General features: G+C 42.8%; 3 protein-coding genes across 4 annotated transcripts in view; 1 reads left to right on the forward strand and 2 right to left on the reverse strand.

Annotated features, from left to right (window-relative positions):
• The window catches only part of akt1 (v-akt murine thymoma viral oncogene homolog 1), a 47,612-nt gene extending 30,990 nt beyond the window's left edge, over nucleotides 1-16,622 (reverse strand). The window contains exons 1-2 of one of the 2 annotated variants that reach the window (XM_058091512.1): nucleotides 16,528-16,622; nucleotides 16,392-16,443 (exon numbers count right to left, since the gene is read on the reverse strand). The gene's annotated coding sequence lies outside the window, so the exon portion shown is untranslated. Of the gene's footprint in view, nucleotides 1-16,391; nucleotides 16,449-16,527 lie in introns of those variants that run through there. The other variant, XM_058091513.1, reaches the window with a different exon arrangement.
• On the forward strand, nucleotides 5,206-11,625 carry zbtb42 (zinc finger and BTB domain containing 42). The gene is made up of 2 exons (XM_058091510.1): nucleotides 5,206-5,485; nucleotides 6,869-11,625. The coding sequence occupies exon 2, from the start codon at nucleotides 6,883-6,885 to the stop codon at nucleotides 8,461-8,463; it is 1,581 nt and encodes a 526-aa protein (XP_057947493.1). The 5' UTR covers nucleotides 5,206-5,485; nucleotides 6,869-6,882; the 3' UTR covers nucleotides 8,464-11,625.
• Nucleotides 16,623-17,337: 715 nt separating the features above from the next.
• Nucleotides 17,338-19,536, reverse strand: siva1 (SIVA1, apoptosis-inducing factor). The gene is made up of 4 exons (XM_058091519.1): nucleotides 19,336-19,536; nucleotides 18,866-19,039; nucleotides 18,579-18,726; nucleotides 17,338-17,558 (listed from the first exon to the last, which is right to left on the reverse strand). Exons 1-4 carry the CDS (start codon nucleotides 19,454-19,456, stop codon nucleotides 17,510-17,512), a joined length of 492 nt encoding a protein of 163 aa, XP_057947502.1. The 5' UTR covers nucleotides 19,457-19,536; the 3' UTR covers nucleotides 17,338-17,509.
• Nucleotides 19,537-19,819: the final 283 nt, after the last annotated feature.

Below are 19,819 nucleotides of genomic sequence, written 5' to 3' on the forward strand. Positions count from 1 at the left end.
AATTATGTAAAAATTATTGAAAATGTTTAAAAATGCAACCTGGTCTGTGTTTCATTAATTCCCCACTTGTAGACGCAATGCAACATTCCAAAAATGTTAAGTTTATGACACTGGAAAATAATCCAGACAGAGAGCTGGAACCAGTGATTTGCAGCATTTGAAATTAATTTAAATGACCCTCAAACAGTTGCAGTTGGATCCTCGATGTAGGCCAACCTAAAAAAAACTATGATACAGTCCAGTATATTCATACAGGTTGCAAAATCATGCCAAATTTGAAACCAAGTGACAAGTTAATTTGAACGCCATATAGTGCCATAGTTCACACGTCTAAAATGTAAGGATTAAAACCCAAAGTCATCACTCAGGCCGCAGTGTTCACTTGTTGATCTATGGCTGTTTTAGTTCCTGGCTGCGTTGGAAGTTTGTGTTTGCCCCCCCCCAAAAAAAAAGCGGGGAAAAAAAACATGCTTTTATTTCTGAGCCGCTGCGAGGTGGAAATGGTTGCTGGCATTTTCTAACAAAGCCACATAAGCCATGAAGTGAGGTTCAGTATCAAATATAACCTTTCTCGCTCGGGCAGTGGTGTGTCCCGCTAAACTCGACTGAACTGCATGTTTACTGTACAACTATGCAAACTCTTTCCACTCACTTCTATCCTGGCTGGGTTTTTTTTACACTTTAAAAACAGTCAAACAAAGTAAAACGTTTTTCAAAGAGAGTTTGAAGATATCTTGCAAGAGATTATAACACTGTATCTACAGTCGTGCAAGTTTTAAAGCCATGAAAGTGAAACAGTCGGAGGGACAGGAGTTGAACTGGTTTGGGACAGGTACAGGCAGGCCACTGCAGTTGGTTGAAAGTATATCAGATACTCTTTCGCTTGCATTAAGCCCTCACATGACTCAGATGAAGTTAACCCTTAAAAGTACAATTAATCAGACTTGTCTAGAAACACTACGACCTTAATGTGACATTTTCACTGCATGCAATAACCACATGAACATACGGTAATGGGGACCTCAAGTTTGGATTTCCACCAAACTGTTAATCTATCTAAAAATATCTGCTTCAAAAATGTAGCACAGAGGAGCATGTGGTTCTGCCTCACAGTCATATGGTTCTGGGTTTGAATTTTGGACTTTGTACATTCTCTTTGTGTGTGGCTCTACTCTGGGCGACTACTCTTGAATAAAATGTGTCCTTTTTACTGTGCATAACTGCTGCATGCCAAGAAGTAGATGCAGGTGACCCTCACTCTCCTTTGTTGTATGTTTCTTTCTAATATGCATTCACTCAGGTGTGCCGCCAGTATTTCTGGGCCTCATGCCCCCTCCTTTTTAGTTTTTTTTTAATAATTACCTATTCTCCGAGTCCTCAGTCAGTCAGGAGCCCTTGGAGTTGCCCTCTTGTGAGGCACTCTTGAAAAAATAGCAGGATTTGGTACACCACTTAAAGTGCTTATGACATCAAAACACTTGATTTAACGTTTTTGTCATACTGCTGCTGTCCGTCAGTAAACAACTATAATATATAAAATGTGAGTGAAATTAAGTTGTGATGATCAAATGCCCAATAGCCCAATAACTGCCACCATCTTGGCTATGATGTCCTGCCAAGAATGCATTTTTTCCAGTTTTCTTGAAATTTGGCATGAAAATACATATTATTATTGTAAGATTCATAGCATATAGGCTACAGCATACCCCCAAAGTGAGGATAAGCGGCATACAAAATGGATCAATGAATGGATTCATAGCATATATTCATTCATTCATTTTCTACCGCTTATCCTCACGAGGGTCGCGGGGGTGCTGGAGACTATCCCAGCTGTCTTCAGGCGAGAGGCGAGGTACATCCTGGACTGGTGGCCAGCCAATCACAGGGCACATATAGACAAACAACCATTCACACTCACATTCATACCTATGGACAATTTGGAGTCGCCAATTAACCTAGCATGTTTTTGGAATGTGGGAGGAAACCGGAGTACCCGGAGAAAACCCATGCATGCACGGGGAGAACATGCAAACTCCACACAGAAATGGCTGAGAGTGGGATTGAACTCAGATCTCCTAGCTGTGAGGTCTGCGCGCTAACCACTCGTCCACCGTGCAGCCCTAGCATATATTTAATAGAAAAAAAATGTGGATTAACTTTGGTTAACAACACAATGAAAACGGTGAAGGAACATACAAGAATGCATTCATGCAGACTGATGTGGTGTAAGAATGCAGACACTATTTTTATCTGCGACATTCATTATATGACGCAGAAGATAAGCTTTCACTGCTGTTCCATTGTTTTGTTTGTTTTTAATGTCTTTATACAACACACCATGCACACTTACAATTGGGGAATATCATTATCATATCAACGACGTGCACCGTTATTTGCATAATCAAGATACTGAGTGTGTACGCTATGTGGCAATATCACCAGTGGCGCTGCTTGCCACCAGGAAAGGCAGGCAACTGCTTGGAGCCCCTAGCCACCGCAGCAACAACATGCATACGTACGTACATAAATACAACATACGTAAAAAGTAAAATTCTTCATGATTGCTCAATCGTTGTATGGCATCAATAGCATATATACTGTACGAAAGATCAACTTTTTATGTGAAGACCATCATATACAGGATTTTGAATCTCATTTGATCGTGGAGTACCTGATGAATAAAAGTGTTTGTATTTAAAATGTTCTGCTATTGGACCTCACAGCTAGGAGACCAGGGTTCAATTCCACCCTCGGCCATCTCTGTGTGGAGTTTGCATGTTCTCCCCGTGCATGCGCGGGTTTTCTCCGGGTACTCCGGTTTCCTCCCACATTCCAAAAACATGCTAGGTTAATTGGCGACTCCAAATTGTCCATAGGTATGAATGTGAGTGTGAATGGTTGTTTGTCTATATGTGCCCTGTGATTGGCTGGCCACCAGTCCAGGGTGTACCCCGCCTCTCCCAAAGACAGCTGGGATAGGCTCCAGCACCCCCGCGACCCTCGTGAGGAAAAGCGGTAGAAAATGAATGAATGAATGAATGTTTTGTACACTTATTATTGTTATAATAATACCAATATATAATATTGGTATAACATACCAATGTTATAATATACCAATATATCATATATTATTGGCTTTATACATGTTTTGTACACTTCATCTCTAAAACTGCCATTCCAAACTTCCTTTAGGGATTTTGAATTAGGATGCATTACACGCCTCTTCATGCCGACGGTGCAGCTCAAGCCCACCCCAAGATGAGCCTGTGGACTGGTCAGGTCAGTGATGTGCTTCCACAGTGGCTGGCTGGATGGCTGCTGGTTGCTTGGCCGGTCAGGCTCCACTGGAATGCAGGGTCTTTTGTTTGCCCGCGAGAGGAGTGGGTCAGGGGGAGAATGCCATTGATGGTTGCAGAGAGGAAGAATGAACCTCCAGGAAGTGTTTTCTCTCTCTCTGCTTACTCCCCCACTCCCATTCTCTCTCCATCTTTCCCTATCTTTCACTATGTGTGAGAACCTTTCGCCGTGCTGAGCTTCACTCGCTGGGGCCACAGTCCCCCGGGCACAACCGCTGCTTTGTCTTGCCCTGTGAACACACACCCCTCCTTTACTGTGCGCCCAAGTTTGCCAGGGCCATGAAAACACACGGGCACTGCTCCTACTCCAATTGTAGCTGCATCGCTAATGCATGGATGACGCACACTGAATGATAAATTGTTATTTTTTACATGCCATTCAGTTTCTGGTCCAAGAGCACCAAACACCAACTTAAGTGTTTCTTCTCCTCATCTGGACACAAGCAAAGATGTCCATCGTCACGAGCCAAAGGCAGACTAAAAATGGAATAAAGTAAGTTGACAAGAATCTAGCCTGTGGCCCCTTACGACCAGTGGCTGTCGCGTCCCATCACATTGCTCATTCCCCTCCGTGTCAGGAGGCTGCGAGGAGCTGCAAATGGTCCTTTCAAAACACACGACAGCTGGAACACAGGGCAAAGGTGACAGAGGCAGTTGGGGGAGCTCGGAGAGGGACACGACGAGAAGAAGGAAGAGGGGGGGTGCAGGGGATGAGCAGCTGCAACTTCGACTGATTCTCTGGTGCACTTCCATCTTTTGCTTTTACTATCACACTAAAAACTCTGGAAAATATTTTAATTACTCACGAGGTTAAGCAGATTTGAGAATTTTCTCTCCCCACATAAATCATCACTTCTGTCTTGAGACTATTTGGAGCTATCACAGCCAGGAAAAACAAAGCCAATGGATGGGTAGGTGCCAGGGAATTCCTCAACTGGAAGCGGGATTAGAGAGAACAGCCCTTTAAAGTTCCCAAAAGCACCGACAATCTAAATTACAATACATGATTTATAATTCTTTTCAAGCAACAAATTCCTTGTGACCTTAAAGTTTGTCTTTCATTAACAGATTATTTGAAACTGCAAGTAAATCTGAATAAATAGGGGACTGGATAACCTCATCTCAAACTTCAGCCACATTTACATGATTGTATTTGAATGCATTGATAACTACTAAGTACGAATATATTGTTTATATAAAAAAAAATACTAGGAATAATTCACAGTATGATGCACTGCAATTATACTTACTGCCAGCTGCAACCACAACAATAAATATTTAGTTAAAGGCAGTTCCCACCCGGAAGTTATGGACCACTCCAACCTTCTTATGGTTACGGTCCACTTCTGGTCGTGATGTCACAGCCAAGATGGCGGCGGTTCCGAAAATAGACCGGGTGCTTGCCAACATTTTGTGAAAATGACCACATATACCACAAACCGTACTTGTTTATTTATCTATGACAGCAGTCTGACCGAATTGTTTTAAGTGATGACTATCATTTTATTGCTTTTTAAAAACTTTTTCGGCGTCATTAGCCCTTTAAATGAACACCTGTCAATCAAGTGTGCATTATTTTCTTAGATACAGCCCTTGTATTTCATGTCGTTAGGTATTTTGGGCAGGCATACTTAATGTTGTGGTGAATTCTTGTCCAATTATAACATAAAAAGTGTCAAATTGATCATAAATCCACAGCTATTATGTAAACATAACCTCTTCACATCCTCCAAATTTAAGCCGCCACTTCCTTGTCTGAGCCACACTTTAAGCCCCTCCCTCCACTTCCGTGTATGGAGGGGGCACACAGACAGGTGTTTCCAGTAGGGGGCCAATGGATGTTACCAGCGTCCTCTGCTACTTGCTGCCGCTGTGTGAGTTCTCGCAGTAGTACACACGCGCTCTAGCTGTGGGCCGGGCGCTATCGCGAGATTTGTGTCCACACGATCAACCTGCTGGTTGACACACACAGCAGCAGTAGCGCCGAGCGCAGGCTGCCTCGGTCGGATTGAAAGCGCAAAGAACCGACGAGGGGAATCGAACATCTGGCCGCACATCATGATAGTAGTACGTCGAGGTCTATAGGTGGACAAACTAACACACACTCGAAGAAGAGGGTGAGACTAAATGTAAGTAAAGTGTGTTTTTGTGTTTGCTGGGGGAGCGGAGCGAGGAAGCGAAAGTTAAAGAGTCTGCTCGCCGCTTGGCTCCGCTCATTTTCGGGGCTTTGCTAGGAGTTGTATGAAAGGTTCACACTATTGTGGCTCTTAACATGTTAGCCTTTGTACAAACACACACACTCACGCGGTTTTACTTGCAAATTTCCTTTTAAACTCACTGGGAGTGAGGCTTCAAACTTTTGCTAATGTTACACTTCAGTCGGTATGCAGTCTTAAGGAACTCGTGTGGTGTTTTGTTTAAAAATGATACAAGTTGTGTGCTTTAGGACAGCTCCGAGGTAACATATGGCATAAAGGGGAGCACAGCTGGAGGTAGCGTTTCCATTGCGGTGATGTCAGAGCAGCTGACTCCACAGCTTGCAGTGTAATTAGCAAACAGAGCTGCAGTTTACTCTTTTTTCCTCTTCTTTCACCTTACACTTCTTGCCTGGTGGACGACTGCTTATTATTTCCAGTGCCGCTTGCTTGTTCTGTAAACACTACTTGGGTGTGCATTTGTATGTATTTGAAAACGCGTCCTTTTCCGGATTTTCTTTTTTTTTTATTGTGGAGGCAGTGGACTATTGGAACTGGAACACACTGGATCTTTAAGATGGGTGGGTGAGCGCTCCTGAATGCAGCTTGCAATACTGGAGGAAAGTTATAAAATGAATCTTTCATTTAAGTCCAGTGTGTGTTTTTGATACTGTCATTTATGCAGAAGAGACTCATTGCAAATTTGGGTTAGGTTTTCCTTTTTAGTCAACCTAGACATCAAGTAAAAACTTTTAAAAAATCAACTTTTAAACTCCTGTTTACAAGTTTTTAGTGAATCTACTACAATCTTACTACAGTATGTGTTTCTAATTCCAACAATTGTTCTTTAAACTTAAATCATCGTGACATTTTAAATGATTCAGGGTGTATAAGTGATGTTTTTTCACATATAGCGAGATAAAAAAAACAACAACAAAAGCTATTTTCTGTGCCTTCTTAGTTGTGAATACGGTGGAATGTAGTGCTATGACCTTGTAAAGTTGTGGGGCAAGTCCAACATGATGTTCACTTAAAACTAATGTATTTTTAAACCTAGGTATGATCCATCTTTATTTACTCGGTAACATTTGTACAGCTGCAGGGCTTTATCTGACAGGTGTTCTCTTTTGATGCTTAAAAGATTGTACACTGTGCAAAGTAGAACTACAGTACAGGTGGCACCGACCCACCTTGTAGTGTATGTAACATTTAAGTAATTAGCACTCTAGTTTTGTCATCCAACATCAGCTTGGCTCTAGCTTCTCCATAGTCCCAATTTGTTTATCCACTATCCTGTTTTTCCTGTTTTTCCATCAGGTTATGAAGGAAGAATGGAGTTCCCAGACCATAGCCGGCAGTTGCTGCAGTGTCTGAGTCAGCAGCGTCACCAAGGTTTCCTGTGTGACTGCACTGTTCTGGTCGGCGAGGCTCGCTTCAAGGCACACAGAGCCGTGCTGGCCTCCTGCAGTATGTACTTCCATCTCTTCTACAGGGACCAGCTAGACAAAAGGGACGTTGTGCATCTCAACAGTGACATTGTGACAGCGCCGGCTTTCAGTCTGCTCCTTGAATTTATGTATGAGGGCAAGTTGGAATTCAACACTCTTCCAGTGGAGGATGTGCTGGCCGCGGCCAGTTACCTCCACATGTACGACATCGTCAAAGTGTGCAAAGGCAAGTTGAAAGATAAAGATGACGAGAAGATGGGCGAGGCTTTTGGACTCAGCTGTCTGGACCGGGATAATTCCTCAGATGGCGAACTGCGCAGTGACAAGCAGCTCGCGAGGCGACAGTCTCAGGGGCTCCCCGGGTCCCCCTCCCCGATGGAACAGTTTGACACAGACAACAGCGAAGTGGGGCTTGCTGTCAGCGATTGTGAAAGGTCCACACAGAACAGGCAGAAGGCAAATGGTCACTCTGGCAGGTCCCCGGACCTTGTAGGTGTCAATTATGTGTCAGCAGAGGCCGAGCCCTGTGTCCAAACAGCTGGAAAAACAAAAGCTGATGTCAGTAGTTCCACCGTATCACTGTCCCAGAGGTCCCGGGCTTCGGATGACATGGACTGCGCTCTGGATTTGTCTTTCAAGCCTCTGTCTAGCAGAGATCCCTTACAGCCCTCCTACATCTCGGGACAGCTGGCCCTCGACAGCCAGCAGCAGGGCACTGAGCCACTTGTTAAAGATGAACACGACTTGCTGTCAGAGCAGGAGGACAGTGAGCCGATGAGCCCTGAGAGCCAGCGCTTTGGGAATAGCGCCAGGAGCTCAGTGGTGACAGGGTTCGCTGCCCTCTTCCCAGGCAACAACGGCTCCACCACCGTCCTCCTATCCCAGGAGGAGGACCTGATGGACGAAGAGGGGGAGGCCTGCGGGAGGAGGGAGGGCGCCCCCGGCAGGGAGGCGGCCGACGAGAGGAGGGGTCGGCTGCTGGGGGACAGCGAAGAGGAGGAGGAAGACGACTTGGCCTCCTCGGACATCTCCACCTCCAGCGGGGTGCTCCTGCCGCCGGGCCAACAGGTGTGCGTGTGCCCCCTTTGCAGCAAAGTCTTCCCCAGCCCGCACGTCCTGCAGCTGCACCTTAGCTCGCACTTCCGTGAGAAGGATGGCCCTCGCTCCAAGTTGTCTCCCGACGGCTCGGTGCCCACTTGCATTCAGTGCAACAAGACCTTCTCCTGCATGTACACGCTCAAGCGGCATGAGCGCACGCACTCCGGCGAGAAGCCGTACACCTGCGGGCAGTGTGGCAAGAGCTTCCAGTACTCGCACAACTTGAGTCGGCACGCCGTGGTCCACACGCGAGAGAAACCTCACGCGTGTAAGTGGTGCGAGCGTCGCTTCACGCAATCCGGGGACCTGTACCGCCACATCAGGAAGTTTCACTGTGGCCTTGTCAAAACTCTCTCCATTGGCTAAAACGCTCTAAAGTGCCATGATGACCCCTGCGTCTTTTTCACACAGTAGTATTCACACACTGGCAGTTTGGGTTCTACCCCATGTGGCATTTTCTTGTGAACGATGTAGCAATGTTAAAAAAAAAAAAAAAACACTTCTCCTGAGCTGGTTGCTTCCTGATTGGCGAACTGCGTCAGTGCAGTGTGGACATCAAACAAAGTAGATGATGCACTTGTTTGTTTGTGTGTTGTTTGTCTGTGTGTTTATTAGAAGCATCCTGGGGGCCCAATAGAAGATGCTAACATTTGTTAATACAATCCACTTTATTTGTGCACATCAGTACCGTCCTTTTTTTTTTTTTAAAGAAAAATCTCCTACTTTATTATTCTAATTAATATTATTTATTCGGGTATTTGTAACAAGTCAGAATCACAAGGCAGCAAAACTAATGAAGTTATACTACTGGAGTATTTTTGTTGTTGAAGTTAAAGATCAACTTAAAGGTGATATGATTATGGACATAATTTGCCTTAATTGGGTAGTATCACCTGTCCTTTTTTTTTTTTAAATCAGGAATGTGAATTAATTGAAGGAAAGGCCCAAATACTACTATAGAAAATATATATTGAAAGGTGGCACACAGAATGCCTGTACCCCTGGTGCCTCTTTACACTTTAGTGTATTTATTGACAAGTGTGATCTGTCATCATGCCTTTTGTCAAATCCACTCGCACATCCCAGAGGAGGTAATAGGCAGCACTGGAATGCTAATTGATCCACTCGTGCCCTTACAAGAATGTGACCCAACGATGTAAATGAAGCTCTTATCAATGAAGTTATTGATTAGTGGATGAGTGTTATTTCCTGGTATTGCAGCAGTATAAAGAAAGTGTTGCAGGGCACAGGTGGATTTGTTTTGGATGGTGGCCATGGCAGCCATACCGTTCTGCAAAAGCTACTGACTTTTTCTTTTAAATTAACCTCTTGCCCACCATATCTTCTTACTGTATGTGTTACTACTGATGAAGTTGCTGGAGCCTTTAGTGGTTTAAAAAAAAAGGTCTTTGGGAATGAAGGAGGAGTGCAACTAGTTGCTAAATGGCTTCTTTTTGTCGAATCTGTCCTGAGAAGACTTGATCTGAATTTATTTATTAGCTTGGTTCAGGGTTTAATGTAGGGGTTTTTCAATAAGCTCATAAGTTGGTACTCATTAACTGTCATTGGGGCTGTTATTTTTTTTTTCCTTTGTGCAAATCAAGTTACTGTAATTGTGTTTTAATAGAGAATTATCAGTCACATAGAGAAGCACTTGTTTTTAGCATGCATATAGTTTCAACACTATTGCCTAGGCTGCTATTACAATTTGTATATTTAATGTACATATATATTCTATTTATGTCTGTTTTTACAACACCCGCATGGTGGAGGGCATCAGGTGTCTTTATTAAAGGCTGCAGTCGCTCACAGTGTCTTCCTTCAGGGAGGGGAAAAGTTTCTCACCTCAAGGCTTTGAGGGGACTGCGGTGTTGTGCAAATCAGAATCTGAGGAGTTTAATTCTGCTGTGCTCTTCTGCAACAGGAAATACTTTTTTTCCACAAGCCATAGTCATTGGCCACCTATAGAAATTGGACAATACAGGCTTTGTCTTCCCCCCCTTCACACACACACACACACACACACACACACAAGTCCCAGGTAGTTCTCAAGGGATCATTGTGTATCTCTCACCGAGCTGCTGCTGAGGTGGAGGGGGGATTGCACGTTTCTCTTGGCGCTTTGCTGTATTGAACGGAGCCATTGGAATGTGAGAAATGTATTTAGGCGAAGGGAAACCAAGGAGACTGTAAACAGGTGTATTGTTTGGAGGCATCAAAGTCCTGCCCCCCCACAGCATGCAGTAGATAAATGCGTCATTGTTCTACACAGAGCAGAGACCATTGGGATTGATTGTACACCTATAAAGAGATTAGGAGAATTATCATCCTGCCTATAAAACTAGCATATAAACATCTGGGTGGTTGTACTTTAACAGCCCTTCTTTCAGGACTTCACACATGACGTTTAGTAATAAGTAGTAGTAATTACAAAGGTTTGTCAGCAGGAAAAACAACCTGTCTTACTCTCGCTCGCTCTCTCTGAGTTGAACCACTTTAGTTAGCGCCTCTGTTCCACATACGTGCTTGTTGTGTTGTGTTCATTATATTCAAACGCATCCAAGCAGGAATATGCTGTAAGTTCTCTTGATTCTTGAATGTACATGTGTACAAAGCTATAATAACTAACATGTAAAGGTTTGTTTTCCTTTTTTGTAGTGTTCCACAAGTGGTTATTTAAAGCTCCAGGATGTTCACCGAGCGTGCCTTGTCGACACACAAATAGGTGTTGCATCTGGAGGAGCCTCTGTATGTTGCCCACTCGCTTCACAACTACACTTTTCTTTTTCCTAACATATCAACGTGTAAACGTTTTTTTTTTTTTTTTTTGCTGCTTTGTGTGAGGTTCCTGGGTTTTTGGGAGTGGGGAGGGAGGGGGTGGTCTTTAACCATTTCATTGTGTGAATAAATGGATGTGTTAAACAGATGACAAGCATTCGGTGTGTGTGTGTGTGTTTTGGGTTCCAGTAGCTCCTCGGGTCATGTCACTGTTGAATGTGAACTGCTGAGATTCTCATTGTTGTCTTTTCATGGAAACTAAACTCCTTTTGGTCAAAGGCAATGTTTGCCTAACTCATGCTGTATGATCTTTTAGTCAGAAAATGACTTCATTAACCTATACTGGAATGTTTTCGTCTGCAGGTTCCAACTGTGAAATTGTGTACGATCACAAGAACTATTTATTACTATTACATTTGCTTCTCCTGCAGCATCTGGTTTTTTTTTAAATTAGGTTACAGTGTCTCATGGAAATCAAACTGTAGAAGTGCCATTAGAGTTTAATATGTTGGGGTTTTTTTTAAATGAGAAAAGTATATTTTATAGTAATTGCTTCAGTGTTAGTGGTGTAGAGATTAGGGGACAATCTTTGCTTAGATATGGAAGCAATTTACTGTTTTTCATTTATTGTACTGTGCATTTTAATTGTTTGACTTGTTTGTGTGAGTGTGCGGAGGCGTGTGTGCTGTGGAAATGTGACAATCTGGATTTAGGTCTTTATTAAGATTATGCATAGAATTAAATGGAACAACTTTCTATCTGTGTGGATTTCATTCATTTCCATATTGCTTGTTCATGTCACATTAGAATAATATAGTAATAATGATAAATGGAACCCAATTCAAATATTACTACACAATGTCATTTAACAACCACACAAATACCAATAATTATCATGGTAATATAGCAATATATCATTTTATATTTATTACTATTATACGTTTGTTTGTACAAATCTCTGTAACGATCTGAATTGATGTGAATTGATGTGGATACTACAAATCCCAGAATGCATCGTTCGTGCGCTGTCACGTCTTTGTCCACAGCTTTAGCACGTACCTTACTAGAGGACATTTTATGGCACAAATCATACGTATATTATCTAAACATACAATTTTATGTGTTATGTCACTATATATGCACACTTATTTGGTCTTTAAATTGTTTCTGTAAAAATAAACTGGGCTCACATAAGCTAGCTAGCTAGCTAGCAGTGCTCCTGTACCTTGAATTACGGTGTCCTTTAAGGGTCGTAAAGGATTTTGCACATGTCCCGTTGTAAAGGTCTTGATAGGACCAGTTCTAGATATGTTTTTAAAGATCTCTAATGACATAATGAGTCATATTTTTAACATAAGGGTCCAGTCCTAAAAGATTGATTCCATCTGGACTATTCTTAGAGGCTAATATTACATCTGCCTAATTAATTAGGTTGATTTTCAAAAAGGGACACGTGTGAAACCAGTATATCATTATGGATGTTATTTTATTATTGTACTACAGTCATTGTAAAGTATGCTTGACATTCTGATTGGAAGCTTAGCCCCTGGCTATACACCTGTTGCAGTGCATTCTGGGACGGTGTCATACACCATTAGTAGTCTAAATAAAAGTGCATGACACCTTCTGTGCTTTAAAGAGACAAATAAGAAAATAATGCGTTATGATTACTGCCATCTGCCGCTTTTGGCGGGCACCAAAGCAGCAGCGACTCTCAGTCACAAAGTGCATGTTTCGCACTTGCATTGCGATTTGTATAGCGACAACAAAATGTGGAAACACTGCAGGTTTATTGAAACCGTAAACTGGGCTCAAGGGCACAATGCTTTCAAGATGGGCTCCTATTGTCGTATGCAAATAACTTGCAATCATTAATTACAATGTGCAGACACTTGTCTGTTTGGAAATCAACTTATTACCAATTGTGAGAACTTTGTAATCATTTCTCACTTGCACCATGAAAGAAATCCAGCTGCTCTGCTATGTGATCCCAGTGGGGATCGCCTCCAATTCCCACCATCCTCCCCCCTTCCAATCCCAGTGCACCCATTCTGGGAACGGCATATAGACAAGGGGGTTGCATCCAACTACCCCTGCCCCCACCTCTCCAACCTCCACAGCCCCCAAAACCGTGGCCCCAGCCCTCGGCCTCATCCCTCCACTCTATTGTGTGCGTGGGTAGTAGCTCAGCCAGACTATTGTCTGGCCCCGCTCCCCAGCACGTACTTTGTGCACAAACAGACGACACAGCGGCGCTAGCCAGCCAGCTCCAACATAAAGAAAACAATGTCCTCCCAAGATCATTCAGAAACGGCCAGCCAGTCAATAAGAGCCCGATGCAATGCTTCAGCCACAGCAGCTCACATCTGCCTGATGGGATCCAGAGCTTAGGGTGACCACATGGTGTGTGTGTGTGTGTGTGTCTGCATTTCTTCTACAGCAAAACACTTCACATGGAAAGCAAGAGGCCATGTGATAGAGCTTAGCTGCAGGGTGACGAGCTGGGATATGTGCAGTCTAACGCCACGGTGTAATAAAACATTCCTCGCCAAAGCCCGGCTCATTTGACTGTGTGAGGCTGTGTGTGCAGATGTACTTGGGAGAAGTTGAGAGGAAAGTACTAAGTGTCCACCGCCTCAACAAGGCCAGCGGTGGGAGCCCTTGACCTCTAAGGGGACGGGCTGCCAGGGACAGCTGGTGTGGTCTGTGTTTATTTATTTATTTGGGAACAAAAGACAGGTGGTCACACTTGAAAAGGGCACACAAACACACACACACACGTATGTGCGTGTGTGTACACCATGCAGAGTTTTTATACCCCACTCATCATGGATCTCTTTTCTTTAAGCATTCATTTTTGACTTTCAAAGAATTTAAGTCACATTGAGTAGCATGCTGAGCGATGCAAAACAAGTACATAAATCAATGTATCACAACAAGTCATAGCAAACCCCCCCAGAAATCAAGTCACTCAGCATTGTCATGACAGCGTTAGTATGAATGCTTGTCTCTCAGCATTCACAATGTTTTGTACTAGAATAATATTAGCATGAGCCTTCCTCTGTGATGCATAATAACAATGGTATTAATGTGGATGCCTGTCTCTCAGCATTGACATTGTGACTAAGCTAAGTCTCGTGTATCAGACGATGTGCAGTCTACCTAGTAAGTGTATGTGTCATGTACATGAATCCATATTACTAAGTGCTCTTACTTTTCCTTTTTTGGAGCGGCTGTCCAAGACAGTGTGCCCTTGGTCCACTGTACAGCTGTCATTTACACGCACTCGTTGACTCATATTTATAGTAGCAGCATCATTGGACTTGACTCTGGCCTCAGACCACAGCTGGTAACCCCCCCCCCCAAAAAAAAAAAAAAAGAAAAAAAAGAATGACTGAAGGACAAAGCCACGTGCTCCCGACGGCCGCCTGCGGTCCGCCTGGTCTGGTGGGTTATGTGTGGGCCCCTTCTTTGTGCAGACACTCAGCCACACACGTAGTGGGATATGTGCATGCCGAAAACTTCACAGCTGCATTGTCTCGTAAACAAATCCAATGTGATGGAGCATCCAAAATTCATAGTGTTTTGTTATATTTTCATGTTTACAAATCTTGACTTGTTGTAATACCGAGAAATTAATGATTGATTGTAGATGACCACAGTGTATCCCTGTGGGCATCCTTCTGATATATCAGGGTGCAGACTATTTGCCATTTGTGGCCCGTGGCTGTTTTTATATTTTTTATTGCTATTATTTACGCAAAAAAATATAATCTAAAAGGGGACCTATTATGCTTTTTCCATTTTTCTGACCTATAAATGTTAATATTATGTTGTATTATCGTATCAAACAATGCCAAAGTTCCATATAATGAGGTTTGCGCATTTGGAAGTCAGCCCTGAAAAAAGTTTGGGATGGCTCTGAACACTTGGTATCAGAGTTTTGTGACATCACAATGAGCCGGACTTCCCTATAGAGCTGAGTGGAGTGGACGTACTCGGAGGCGGGCTGTGGGTAGAATAAATTAAAACAGACCTTTTTGGAAATCCAAGAAAATACAGCTGGAATTGGTACAGTTTCTGGAAGATCTAGAAAGCTTTCTGTGTGGGTTATCGTATGTAGCTGCTCTATAGGAGTCTACAAGTCAATACAAAGGCCCGAAAAATTAGTACAACAGGTCCTCTTTAAGAAAACTAAAATAAAATAGAGTGGTGGCATGTTGGCTGTGTGTGAGTGGGTTTTTTTTCTGCGTAGTCCGACTTCCTCCCGCAATCCAAAAGTATGTACGAAGTCAGCAGGGATAGGCTCCAGCATACCCCTGTGACCTTAGTGAGGACAAGCGGCATAGAAAATGAATGAAAATAAAAACGTAATTTCACAGGAATAACAATTTCATAAGGAAAGTAATTTTAGTAGCATATAGTTGAAATATTAAAGACAGACACTACTTTGTTGAAGTTGTAATATTCTGAGAAAAATTAGGTTGTGGAAAAAGTTATGCTACGAGAATAGTGTGCCATTACACCAGCAGGGAAATTTATGTAATAAAACTGTGACCGGTGTTAATCTGCTCACAGCAACTGATGATGCTATTTTTCAAGGTTTCAACATTTTCTGGGTATCAAACATTTTCAAATTTGCAGCATTTTTAAACATCCAGAATAACATCAACTCAAAACATTTGATCACTATAATAAAACATTGCAAATATAGTCACTTCTATCACAGAAGACACAAGAAGACAACCAGCCGGAATAACTCAAGTGGCCCATAAAGGCCTGAGCCCACAAAAGGCCCACCGAGGGAGGAATGATGTGACTCCACAGATATACGCACATTTGGAATAATCTCCAGGAAGTGCACTCATCCAAACTGCCATCCATTACACTGCGTCATGTGACCAGTTCTTATAAAGCAGGACTGAGGACTCCTGCTAACCAAAAACAATTACTCAGTGTGCAATGTGTGACCCTGAGAGCAGCCATCGTTAGCGTCGGGCCACAGTCAAAGAGAAAGTGATGACTGCGCCACAAGGTCATGTCCAGTAAGGATAATAGTCTCTGTACAAGCAGACACTTTTGTCTAACCTCTGCCTCTGCTTGGTTTATTAAATACATTTGATAGCAGGCAGTCAAGGTCGGAGTAGTCAGGGTGGATTGGAATTCCATTATCACTATACACAGCAAAGACAAACCTTTATTAAACCGTTTTTTCTTTTTTAATAGTGATGAGTACTTTCCACGAAAAGGGCCGTAGAGTCTAGTTTGTGATGTGCTGCCACCCACTGGCTAATATACCCACTACACATGGAATATCAACGCTTCCACAGTCATACTGAGATTCCCTATAAAGGGAATGCTTTCACAATTACAGCATTGAAAACTTGTATACAACCTTCTAAGTACGGTTTTAGCCTTATTAGAGCCACGCAGACATGAAACAACAACTGAGTCACCTTTACACTCGTATTAGCAAATAGAAGAGACATAATAGACATCTTAGACGTAAGACTCACGTTAGCATTGACGGCGGTAGCGATGGTCTCATCAACGGAACGTTAGTGACACCTAGTGACCAGTGTAGAATACTGTTTTTGGTTAAATTGTAAAACAACAATGTTGCCTCGACTTCAGCAAAAAAGGAAATGTTACCTGTTTTTTTCCAATCGACTTTTTATTTTCAACATCTTAGCACATGGGCATTCCACCCCGCCTTTCTTCTCGCTCCCCTCTTCCTGGTTCAAAGGTCATACAAGTTCACGCTACATAGCTGTCCAAGGCAATGCCTGTAGCGGTATTTTGACAAACAACAACAACAACCCAGGTTATGTAAACAACGATGGGGGAAGTTATGTGTAATTATCTTACAACATTAATGTTTTTGTAAAAGCTAGATCTTTGGGAAAACAGTGAGCAGTGCTTAAATGGTCTTTTATTCTGGGTCAGCTTGCTAAAAAACCATGGGGAAGACTTTTCAAATGTGCAGAAGACAATCTCAGACACCCTCCAGAAGTAGCGTAAGACACATTTCCTACTGCTTATCCTCACGAGGGTCGCGGGCATGCTGGAGCCTATCCCAGCTGTCTTCGGGCGAGAGGCGGGGTACACCCTGGACTGGTCGCCGGCCAATCACAGTACACATACGGACAAACAACCATTCACACTCACATTCATACCAATGGACAATTTGGAGTCGCCAATTAACCTAGCATGTTTTTGGAATGTGGGAAGAAACCGGAGTACCCGGAGAAAACCCACGCATGCACGGGGAGAACATGCAAACTCCACACAGAGATGGCCTAGAGTAGAAATACTTTTTAGAAGCCTGACATTTGTTTAAAATACTGTAATTGATGCGGTTAAATCTCTGAATTTTGAGTTTTCATTATCTGTAAGTCTTTACCTTTAGGCATGCAAGAAATTAAATGATTTTTTTTTACATAAATGCCAAATACCATCAAGCTGTGTAAAAATGTTCAAGTTTATTTCTTTGTATATCTACACATGCAAACATTTAGCTCATTAGAAAAGAAGACAATTATGACATTTAAAATGCAGTCAAGAGTAACGTGGAGGTCATGTGGGGATTACTACAGTACATTTTCAAGAATTGGATCTGTGTGCCGAACTTCCATTACGTTGAGCAACTGCAGCAGAGTACTTCATCATAACGTCCACTGTAACTGTGAACAAGAGAGAAAATATATTAAAAACAAAACTCATTTAGAGTTATTAGATACTCATTGGTGTGTTAAAGTGTCTCTGTCTTGGTGGGTGGAGGCGGGGCTGTTAGCATACATTTTCTTAAAAATGTTGTCTCATCCTCATAGACCCAATCCCGTGCATCATCTTGTCTAGTGACACCCCTAATGTCTACACACCTCAACCTAATTGAGCACCAGTGGGGCATCTGCTAGCAGAAGGAAGGTGGAGGAGTGCAAGATGTCTTTCATCCTACAGCTGCACTAGTGACGTCCTCATGGAGGAGTGGAAGGGGATTCCAGAAACAACCTGTGCAGCTCTGGTGAATTCCACGCCCAAAAGGATTAAGGCAGTGCTTACACTAAAGATGCCCATATGTGCTCACTTGTGTTTCCAGCCATTTTCAGCAAAGCCATACTGCTCTGCAAGCTGTAAATAGAATACTCCCCCTTGAGAAGATATAAAACGGTTGCTAAAATGTGAGGGGGGCACTTACTTGAGAGATACTGGAAACATAAATACATTGTGGGAGTCTACAAAAATGTAAGTGTTTATTGCAGTGGTTGTTATTTCTAGTGGCAACGCATAACATTTTATTTATAGGTGCATTACTGGGCACTCAAGGACACCGTATGGATAAGGTTAATTGGATACAACAGAACAGATGAGTTAGCCTGGACTTGAAAAGGGGAATTACTCAGTCAGATGGCAATGAGCTCCAGAGCTCGCTCATCTTAAGAGTTGTTGGGCTTCTCAAGCAAAATATTAGAAACACATGAGTAGAATACAGTATAGCTCTTAAAGTGGATCACAAATTGTACAGGTGTTCTACATGAATGTACTAGCCTGTTAGTGAGTTTTGTAAATATGCAGCCTTCCTTTCAATACTGGTCACACTGTCAATTAATTGCGTTATGATTCTGGTTTATTGGGACTCACTGCTTCAGGCTTTGAGGGCCATTTAACAAAGAGATAGTATTCAGAATCAAAACGGTACCCACTCTATGATGGTGCAGACAGAACAGCACTGGCTGAAGCAGCTGGAGCACTGTCGGCTGCAAGACAAGCAGACTCGGCGTTCACACTGAGCACAGGAAGTCTGGCATGATACACTCTTCTGACACACGCAGCAGCCACTACTGGATGGTCCTGGAAACAAAAAAGGATGCTTATTAAACAACTTTTAATAGCATTATGTCATATAGTGCTGACCAACAGTGTTAAACGCCATCACAGGTGATTATGAAGCGTGGACTTTATATGTGCAGTAAAACCTGCAGGCACTCACCTTGTGTTTTAGTTGCTTTGGTCAATCTCCCATCAGTTCCAATCAAAGTCTGCCCTCTTAAAAGAGTCTGGCTGCTTTTAACTGTTAATTCTTGTCCAGTTGGCTTATCTTCTCCAGTCCATATTTTGTCTACCACCGCTTTGGCACCGTTAAAAAGCAGAGTTTTTGTCTTTTCTGTGAAAGGAAGAAACATAGGTAAGGCAAACAAACAAATGCTGAACCCTGGCGTGCTGCTACCACTACTACTAGCAGTACTCTCTTTAACCGCTATGTGGCTGCCAACGACTGCAACCACGTTTGACATATTTCCGTGAAAAATGCCATACTACTCACATGACACGGTTACATGAGCTCAACAGTTGTAAAAATGAACAAACGCGACTGTCGTTGGTGTGTAAGGGTGAGAATTAGCAACGAAGCTAACATTAGCTAACCGAGTCAACCAAGTAATGCCCCCAACACGTACTTACCATAGATTTCTTTCCTGTATTTATTCCCAAAGACGCTGCAGTTATTGAGCTCATGCTGGCTAATGTGTATCTTATACTGAGAGGAGAAGGTTTCCGTAAAAGGGTACGATCGCTTCGGCATTTTTATGAAGTCCAGAGAAAAGAGTCCCTCCGCCACACTTGCTAGTTGCGGGAAAAACAGCGCTCAGTAAGGAGGACAGCCAATTGGAAGTAGATTTTATTATCACGTGGAACTTTAAACGCCAATCAGATAGTTGCTTTTGTTGTCACGTGATTTTGGGTCGTGGTTGAAACTATGCAGTACACACGTCTCCAAATGTTATTAATTCAGGACGTTAACCTTAAAAATGGACTGGCGTAGCTTCAAAATATTCAACGGTATAGCCACTTGTGTTGATTTAAAGGTGGAGCAGATGTACTAATGGCACAGATGGCTAACTATGACCACATACCTCAAAGAAAAAAAACAAATGAACAACACTTT

Source organism: Doryrhamphus excisus, chromosome 13 (assembly GCF_030265055.1).
Source record: "Doryrhamphus excisus isolate RoL2022-K1 chromosome 13, RoL_Dexc_1.0, whole genome shotgun sequence".
Lineage (NCBI taxonomy): Eukaryota > Metazoa > Chordata > Actinopteri > Syngnathiformes > Syngnathidae > Doryrhamphus > Doryrhamphus excisus.